The sequence below is a fragment of the Neopsephotus bourkii genome, unplaced genomic scaffold (genome assembly GCF_033783945.1).
Source record: "Neopsephotus bourkii isolate Nb327-2 ecotype Australia unplaced genomic scaffold, CSIRO-AGI_Nbou_v1 NB_1292, whole genome shotgun sequence".
Taxonomy (NCBI): Eukaryota; Metazoa; Chordata; class Aves; order Psittaciformes; family Psittacidae; genus Neopsephotus; species Neopsephotus bourkii.
In genome coordinates, this window is record NW_026901776.1 from 4,074,266 (window position 1) to 4,083,993 (window position 9,728).

Below are 9,728 nucleotides of genomic sequence, written 5' to 3' on the forward strand. Positions count from 1 at the left end.
CATTTCTTCTCTGCCTGAACAAACAACAGTCTTGGCCTTCTGTGTAGCAACAGAATGTTGACAGGGATTTCAGAGGGTGCGACGTGCAACAGAAACTTGTTTGTGTGCCCTAAACTGTCTTCTGCCCTGTTAGAAGTCAGGACTTCCAGTGTAACAGAAATGAGGAAGCTCATTCACTGTCCATTCAAGTCCCTGTTCACTGTTATGGGGTGGGGTGGTTTTGATCTATGTGTTTTTTCTGTTATGGTTTGTTTCTTTAACGTACATGAGAAGGGTATATCACAGTTTTTTTTCTTTTGAAGCTAGGAGGGAAAATGGAGTTTGGTTTACGGGTAGATTGTATAGACGTTTCCATTTACATTTTGGGAGCATATGGGGACTTCTCAGATATGCTTATCACTCAAGTTTGTTTCAAGGTCCTGATCTATGGATCAGGGTCTTGAGCAAATAGCAGTTTCTTACACTAGTGAAACTTTTGGGGGTAATTTGCTATTTGTCTGCTTTCCTGAATTTATGTACTCTTAGTTACTTCAAAATTTACTGTGTGAATTTGTCAGTGCTGCAAAAGACAGTGAAGGTTGCTCATACGAGAACTGATTTTACTACTGGTTTAAATGTCCTAGTTGTCCACAGAGCTGATTCAAGATATGAAAGGGTGATGAATATAACTTCTGCCTTAATGAAAAAGACAACATTACTTCTATGAAAAGGGAAGACAGAAAAGTAGCAGAGTTGAGGTGGACAGCAGACGGGACCTGTGCAGCAAGAGGAACAGGGAGTACCAGTGACTTGTGGCTGCAGAAACGCGGTCACCACAAGCACCAGCTATACATCTTAACTGTTGGCATGGCAGCAAGTCTGGCTTTCCAAGATCCTCACACAGGCAAAGCAAGCCTGATCATGGGTTTGCATACAGCAGGAGATAATCTTAGGCAGTGCGTGTTCTACGTCAGGTACCAACTGTAATCACTGGAGTTTGCATTTAATGTTGCATGGTGGTTCCTGTTATAAGGAACTGCTGAAGTTCTTTGTAGTTTCATTAGGCTTGCCAAAACATGTAGTTTAGGCTGAAATCGTTCAGAAGGGTTGTAGTGGGTAATTGCCTCAGGAAGAGACCAGTGAGGGTGGTCAGGGGAACACCAGTGGAGGTGGGAGCTAGGCTGGGAAGGAACTGCAAGAAAACCTTCCCTTTGGGATTTCCTCACTCCTGACTATTTCAGTGTAAAAATTAGCATCCTTTAATGGGTTGCAGTGCAACTACCTGTTAAGCACCACTAAACGCTTCCTATCACATGATATGAAACTCGTGGGATGGCCTAGAAAAAAATTATAAAAATGGGCAGAAGTTTGCTGGGCTTTGTTTTCTTTTCTAATTGTCTTCTTCCCTCTTTTTATAACAAGCTTGTCCTTAAAACCTGCATTTGCTCTTAAAATTTAGCCTGTTGAGAACATCTGAGATTCTCAAGTGGCCAATTACCACATGTGGCACTGCCGCCATGCTGGGGCAGGGTCACGTAAGTTGTGTCCCCACAGCATGGCGGTGGTCTGCAACATCTCCCTTGGGTTTCCATCTTGTAACCAGAGGCAGCCTCTGATCGTCTTGTCTACCTGCAGGCAGAGGAGCAATGGGAGCACAAGCTTATACATTGAGAGCTTGGCGCTCTTACCCTGACACGGGAGGTGTGTCCTGAAGGCAGTGATCACACTGCAGGCGGTGTAGCCTGCCCTCATGACTTGGGTTTTGGTAGCTTTGTGGGCAGCAGGAGCCGTGGCCCCTCTGCTGGTGGCCCCTGTGTGTGGCCCCAGGCCTCCCCGCGGGGTGCCCGGGGAGCTGCTGGGTGCCATGGGCTGGCCTGCGTTACCGTGGCAACCGGCAGATGGGGGCTTCACCAGAGTCAGCGGGAGGCGGCAGCCGCAGCACCGGCCCCTCCAGCTCTGACAGCTCCGCTCTGGCTGGCCAGGAGTAGTTATCAGATTACTTGTATTAAAACCTAATTAAGATGTGTGCCAGTAAATGCAGCGTGATTATTGGATTTGGTGATTTAGCTGCTGCAGGTTGCTGCAATCCAATCACACCAGTTCAGCAAATTCAGCTCTGCGGAGCAGAGTGGAAATGTTGTATATCAGTAACCTGACTGTGCTGAAAAAGTGAATAACCTCCTAATGCCTCTACTATGTCGAGGACTGATCCCCACTGCCAGGTGAATGGGCACTGCCCACAGATCCTCACATATTAATTTCTTTCAAATCAACTTTAAAACCCAGAGGAGGGGTCACAGTTGTATAAGTTTTTCCTTCACTGCAGGTTGCCTGTGTGTTGATGGGCCTGTGAGTCCCCCAGGCCAGGGAGCTTGCAGCGGGAATGTTGTGGGTGCCCTTATTTAGCACTGTTTTTATAAAATAGAGGGAAGCTTTTGGTTTTGTCTGTAGGCCGCAGACAAGGGGACAATCTAAATGTAAGCCTAGGGGGTGCCAGTCCAGTTCTGTGGTGTTGGACACAAAGGAAGTTTATTCTGCTGAGTAGGATTCACCTCAGTGCCAAAGCTCTGCTTTGTGTTTGATGTTTCACGTAGTTTCTGCAGGGGCTTGCAGTGGTTGTCTACCCATAACTGTCGAAATGTAAAGAAACCTTTCCATCCCTTTCTATTTCATTTCTGGACAGGCTAGGGTATAGCTAAGTCTCAGTCCTAAATTTTACTGCTGTACGGAGTGAGAAATGTAGTCTCCAGCAGGTTGTAGCTGCACAAAGTAGCAAGGTTCTAACATAAAACTGCATTATGAACTGCATACGAGCTCCAAGTACTGAGAATCAGAGGAAAAACATTTACCTTGAAGCATTCCTTACTGCTTCTGGTGCCTCAGTTTTGTTCTCCTTCTGTAGAACCACTCGTCTCACAAAGCTGCCTCTTTCTTTCCTCCTTTTAGAAATAGGAATTTTGGTTTAGAGTGGCTAATGGAAAGCTATTTGAAGGGTAGTATTCTTACTACTAAATGAGAAATTACTCTGTAGTGCCAGGTTGTGCTGTAAGTAGTCCAAACATAACATGGCTCAAGAGTTACATGTCTTCCCTTTGTGCCTTGAAGTAACATGACAGTGTGGAGTAAATTCCTGGCCTTCAGCACTCCCAGGCCAAGGAGGAGCAGCCGCTCGACATCCCAGCTGGACAGATCTTGCCACCTTGATGGAAAGATCATCTCATTTGGAATATAGGGTGAGGATATAGCGGTCACTCAGATGCTCAGGGCACAGTACCCATTTGTGTGGTAGGTAGTGTTGCCAAAGTGAACGTGGCGACCGTGCAACCTTACTCACTTGTATTAGCAAAATGTGCAGAAGGTTCTGTCACCCAGTTGTAAAAATGATGGCAGGCATCGATGTGCAGTTGTAACATATGGGAAGTACAGTGAATGTGGGTGGAGCTGTTCATTTCTCATCTTGAATCATTTACGAGATCAGCAGGCAGGCCAGATACAATGCATATGGGAATGTGTGGCTGTGCTGCACATGTCACACGTAATAGCAGATACTGTGAGAGGGCCCAGAGCCTGTCCTCAGGAGCTAAATGCACTGGAGCAGGCTGGTAGTCCCAGTATGCAGACCAGGGGCCAGCTTGGCAGGAGTTTTGGAAGAGCAGACTGACAGAATTTGAAAATTCACGGACTGGGATCTGCACTGACTGGAACTCCTCCCTCGTTATCCATCACGACCCAGAATTGCAGAAAGGAATGCTATTAACCCCATACTCAAGCACTGGAGATAGATTCAGACAATAGTAAAGTTGTGGCATGCTAGTCAAACCCAGCACGGTGCCTGTGTCATCTTTCTCCCTCCGCTCAAGGGGACAGTCTAAATGTAACATGGTGGGAGGTGAAGGTACAGAACAGAAAAGCATAATTGAGTAGTACTGCCATAATTAACAACTTGTCTGTTTACAGCAGTTTATCTGTATCGTCCTTAGCATGATCCGAAAGGATACAGAGCTTTGCAATAGGGCACGGTGAAGCTTGTATCCAGTCATGTTTCTGAAATCTGCATGGGCTGCCTGTGGGTATCTAGTAGAAAGTGTTGTTTTGATGTAAAATTCACATGAGCTGGAAATGACTTCTCTCTGGGTGCCAGAACTGGAGGAAGTCCCTCACACTGACGTGGTGGCTCTTCAGCTGGAGCCCTCTCCGGTGAGAGGAGAGGCATGCCAGGGAAAGGCCTCTCCTCAGGGCTGTGACAGCAGTGTTTGCACCAGCTGCTGGATGAGCCCTACCACAGTGATGAGCAAGGCTCATTGCGTTGCTGCAGAGATGTGGGTCAGGGTGCTTATGTGTAATAATAACCGTGTAATAATTTTGTGCGAGAGGGTATCTCAAAGACTATACAACTGTTCTTAAAAGAGATGGAACATTAACAGAGCAGAAAAATTGTTAATTGAATGTAGAAATAGGCAGAAACTTAGATTCTGAGGGCCTAGAATCTGGACTGTAGTTGTCTGAGTCAGACTCTCATGCATAAGGAGGATTTCATGGCCTTAAGACTTAGAAATAAAGGACTGGAAGATGTCTTTATTACAGATGAAGAAGTGCAGTAAAGTCTCTTATCTTCCTCAAGTTAAATGGATTCTAACATAAGAAGGATATGGACCTGTTGGAGTGAGTCTATAGGAGGGCTGGAGCATCTCTGCTATGAAGACAGGCTAAGAGAGCTGGGCTTGTTCAGCCCAGAGAAGAGAAGGCTCAGGGAAAACCTTACAGCAGCCTTCTAGTACCTAAAGGGGCCTACAAGAAATCTGGAGAGGGATGTTTTACATGAGCAGGTATGGATAGGAAAAGGGGGAATACTTTAAACTGAAAGAGAGCAGATTTAGATTAGACATTAGGAGAAAAATCTTCACTGAGGTTGGTGAGGCACTGGCACAGGTTGCCCAGAGAAGCTGTGGGTGCCCCATTCTTGGCAGTGTTCAAGGTAATGTTAGGTGGGGCTTGTAAGAAACATGGTCTAGTGGAAGGTGTCCCTGCCTATGGCAGGGGGGCTGGAAGTGGGTGAGCTTTAAGGCCCCTTCCAACACAAGACCATTCTATGGTTCTGTGAAATCAATGGCAAAGCAGTGAGGAGAGCTTGGCTCTCCAGCCTGAAACTATGATGTTGCTTCCAGCAAACACCACCATTGTTCTTCCACTCCCTGGGATCAAGATGCTCATGGAAAAGCTCCATCTTAAAAAACAGAGAGCAGTACAAGAGTGGGGGTTTGTGGGTGGGAATTTTGCTTTATGGGTTTTTTTTTATTGAAGTTCAATGCCCCGATACCACCTTTAGTAAAGAGATAAAGCATAAACAGCTCCTGTACCAATATGGTGTAGTTTGGAATGTATAGGGAGTGTGAAATTAGACACAGAGCATCTAGGTGTGTAGTTAGAATATCCTGTGCTATCAAAGCGGTGATTTTGTTTGCTGCATTGGACATTTACAACCAGCTGTCGCTGTTTGCAGCTCACTGCATTTAGTTTTGCTCTGATCACTGGGGAATGGTCCTGCAGCTCCTCAAATCCCTTTTACAAGGAAATGTTAGCAGAGAAACAGGACACTGAAATATGAGTATTCAGTGTTTGCTACATGGTCGTTGTGGTCTGATTGCAAGGAAGTTCGCTGGCAGATACAGATCAGTAAATACCGGCTTTGACATCGATTTTGGCAATTTTGTTTCAGCTAGATTTTCCTAGCTTTTTCTCAAGAAATTTGGGGGTGTTTACTAATGCAGTTCTTTGAACAATCCTGATAAGAATGTGGATATTCAGAGTGATGAGCTTAGCTGAGTTATGACAGCTGTACAAGTCAAAACTACCACACGGAACTTGAAAGTAGAAGGGCTCAGAAAATCACGCGCCTTATTGTAAGCATATAACTAATTCCATTAAAAACACAGCCTGTATGAGAGAGACAGCCTAAAAACCATGTTCAGCTGAAGCTGTATTTCAACGTATTGCACAAGAAATAGTTCACAAAAGCAAGTGCAAAGTTTAGGTTCAGAACTAACCTTGACAAAACCAGTCAATTTATGCTCCCTAAGAGCATAGTGGTTAAAGCTATGTAGGTTTTTCCCTAGAGTACTGTTATTTAAAGGCAAGAAGCTTCTAAGATATCCAGAAGGACATCTAATTAGAGACTTTTGTATTTAAAGAGTGAAATGCATTTAATATAAAAACAGAATTTCCAGCTTATTTGTGTTTATGTCCCATGCTACAAGTGCCAAACAGACTGGGGTCTTTGTGGCAGGAGTAATGAACAGTCACTATGGCCATAGTAAGCCATACTCGCTTTTGTGATTGAAGAAGGAAAGGTGGCAGTTGCCCTGTGTTGTCCCAACTTGGGCACTTGTTTTCAAGTGTAAGCAAAAGGCCCCTGATTATTCCTTCTACTCTTTTCATCCTTTCCCAGGAATCCCTGTTACACTGTTAAAGGATCTACACAGATGTGTTTACTTATCACTAAGCTCACTCAAAATGCATGTTGCGTTCTATAGCAAGTTTTGGACGTGAGCAGCTTGGAAAGAGCAGTGGACAGAAAACAAAAGTTTTTGTCACTTCAGGTCCAGTTTGTCAGGGGGTTGAGGTATTTGGATTTGTACTCTGTGCTAGTGCCTGTGTTTCAGGAGGGCAGTTACTGAAACAGCTACTGAGCGTGCAGCTTGCTTAGCTACAGGGATCAGGATGCAGTCCTGCAGGCTTTACTGATGTCACTTAATAGCAAAGCAAATTGCTGTTGTGTCATGATAAGGCTTCTAAATTAGAAGTGCAAACCTTTAAAAGGCTCATTTAAAGTGTAAAGATAAAATATATTGAATGCCCATCCTGGGAGTAATACTCCAGTCTCAGCCCAACCACCAGACTGAGCTCTGTCAGCTGGGAGCTGCACCCGCCAGTGCAAACATCAAAGCTTCTACTGTGAACTCCAACTTCAGATGCTCTGCAACCCTTTTATCTATTTTTCTCCCAGGTTACAGCAGCTTGACAAGCATTGCCAGGCCACTGCCCAGCAGTTAGTGGAGTTGCTCAACAAACAGAATCAGCTCTTCAAAGAGAAGCAGCTGCTTACAGAAGAGGTGCAGTTTCTGCGAACACAGGTACTGTGCCAAAAGAAAAGAAAGTGAGGGGAATATTCTGCAGCTTTAGCAGAATCTAGAGAAATCTGCCAGCAGTCTCATTTCAGATGTTGGATTTTGTGCTGCTGTTGTTTTAAATAAGGTATTACCTTATGAAATTAAAAATAATAATAATAATCCATGTTTAGAAAGATGACTAGTAGCTGAACCTGAGCCTCACTTAAATCTAAACCAAATAAAGTGTTTTGAAGGGACAATAAAACAGCAGAAGCTATTGTTGATGACAGTTCCTAGCTTTCTTATCAAAAGATTTTGTGTTCCTTTTTCAGAGAAAAGGGATATTTGTTCTTTAACAGCATTAATGTTTAAACAGTAGCTTCATGTTGAAAATTTCTTTGAGCTTTTTGCTGACATTTATCTGACTTAAATCCCCCTACCACTTTGTGGTATTTTTCCCACCCTTATTTTTAGAAATTGTTTATCTTCCCTGCTGCTCCATGACCATTCACCCAACAGCAAGCACAGAATCAGTCTGCCTGAGCACTGACCACTGCACTGCATCTCTAGCAGGCGTGACTCTGCTTCCAGTGGTCTCTAGAAAGCTGTGGCTTGCCATGGGCTGTTGTTGCTTCAGGGTTTTTTGGGGCCACTGTTCTTCAGCCAGTCAGTGCTTTGGAAATAAGGGAGAGAGCTGCAGGGTTTGGTTTTGGATTTGTTGTTCTTTCTTTAACTTGTTTCAGAAAAAGGAGGAGAACTAACAAGCACAGAATGAGGTTTTCAGTTAAATTGCCAAATAATCAAACCCTTGATTCTGGGACTAAGTAAATGAACTAATTTGACCATATCATGATTTTTAACTTCCAGACTAGTGAGTTTGCCCAGGATCACTGGAACATTCAGTGTAACAAAGGACATTCAGTGTAGGAAATTCAGTGCTGTAGCAAACCCAGCAGTAAATAGAACATGAATCACTTTAGAACTTTGAAAAATAATAGGATTTAAATATTTTATAGGCTTTTTATCTTAGAATTTAGTAAATATTTAACCTAGGAGAATAAAATCCATACTTTGTTATGCCTTTAATCATGACAGTTTGTTTGGGTTTTACAGGATTTCATGTCATAGTAGACAAACTTGGTAGCTCAAAGTAGTGTAAAGTTATCAGCATGTAGTAACTATGGGCAAATTTCACGGCAACCATATTGTCCTCTTTGTAAGGTGGTTGTTCAGAAAAGAAAATTAACATTTCTGTTTTAAAGGCAGCACTCTGGGTAATGTGAGCAGACTTTACATGGTCCATAGGGATTGTGTCATTGATAATCTATTTTATCTGGAAGTGAGCGTGCCTTTATGAAGCTGGGCAGAAGTACAGGAAACAGACAAAACAGGAAAAAATCATTACAATATTACACTGCTATCAAAGCCTGACAGGCAAAAGCTTCCTTCTTTATGTTCATTACAAGTTAATTGTGCTCCAGAGAATACTTTTTAACTTTGGAACACTCTGAAGACAAGAATGATATAAAAAATAATTGCAAAATGAGTCCTAAAAATCTATTTGCAGCTATTTAAAGCAGTGGTGGTTCTCTGGGAACTGGAATTCAACCCAAAAGAGCTGCCTGGAATATCAAACAATTGTTTTAAGAAAACTAAAGAACCATTTACCATAAATGGGAGCTTTGAACTACAGAAGGATGCAGTCAGTGTCGAAATACAATCAAAAGTATCAATTTCAGAGTCAGTGTTGACTGAAGGTGAAAGTGACATCATACTGCACGTTTTACTGTATTGTTCAACCGTTCTCCTGTGTAATGAATTGTTTTGGTGGGGGAGAAGAGGGAGAAACCTAGTCATACCTAGTCTTTTAAAAATAATGTAAAATACACTAACTTAATGTGCTGTTGTATCTTGGAACATAAGCCACTAGTAACTGCAGTTGCATATTTCAGGGGAAAAAATGGGATGCAGATCTCAAACAGAACACAGATGGAATCGAGTAAAAACCTGGATGGATAAAGAGAAATGAGCAGAAGTAGGTATTTTTTCTGTATCCTATATATAGGTACAGGGGAGGGAGAGGAAAGGAGGACTAAAACTATTTGCAGATGTGGGTTGAATCTGGCAAACACTTCAAGACAAAAGGGAGAAGGAAGTGTTGGAAACATTTTTGGGTTTGAAATTGTTGGAGCTTTTTATGTTTGTTTCTTTTTAAGCACTTAAAAATGTAGGACAAGCACTCCACTGCAAGGACAGGCTTACCTGACAGAATTAAAAGGAAAAAAAACCTTTAAAGATGTAAATTGGGAGGGGAAGGGAGGGCATACAGCTCCTAGAAAGGTGAGAACTTCTAGAAGAACTCAGGTTTTACCATAGGTACTTTTTGGTCTGGATCATCACTGTGTTCGTGTTTTGATTTGGAATTGGTGAATTTTCTTGCTTCCAGTAGTATTCTCCTTCTAAGGAAGCCGAATCCTTTCTATTTCTTCAGAAAGGCTACAGTTTGTTTTGGGATAAATCATAAAACTTCATGTCATGTTGAAAGATCTGTTATATAAGTGATTGTATTTGGAGTTACAGTACTGGTACATGCTTAGAGCTGTTCCTGGTGCCTTGGAAAAGTTACTTAACTTTAATGTAAAA

The 9,728-nt window shown here is 42.8% G+C and overlaps 1 protein-coding gene across 1 annotated transcript in view; it reads left to right on the forward strand.

Moving 5' to 3' along the window:
* The window catches only part of SDCCAG8 (SHH signaling and ciliogenesis regulator SDCCAG8), a 108,297-nt gene extending 98,894 nt beyond the window's left edge, over window positions 1-9,403 (forward strand). The window contains exons 17-18 of the mRNA XM_061365771.1: window positions 6,983-7,109; window positions 9,038-9,403. Coding sequence (XP_061221755.1) covers window positions 6,983-7,109; window positions 9,038-9,088 — 178 coding nt within the window. The 3' untranslated portion in view covers window positions 9,089-9,403. The remainder of the gene's footprint in view (window positions 1-6,982; window positions 7,110-9,037) is intronic.
* The last annotated feature ends 325 nt before the right edge of the window (window positions 9,404-9,728 follow it).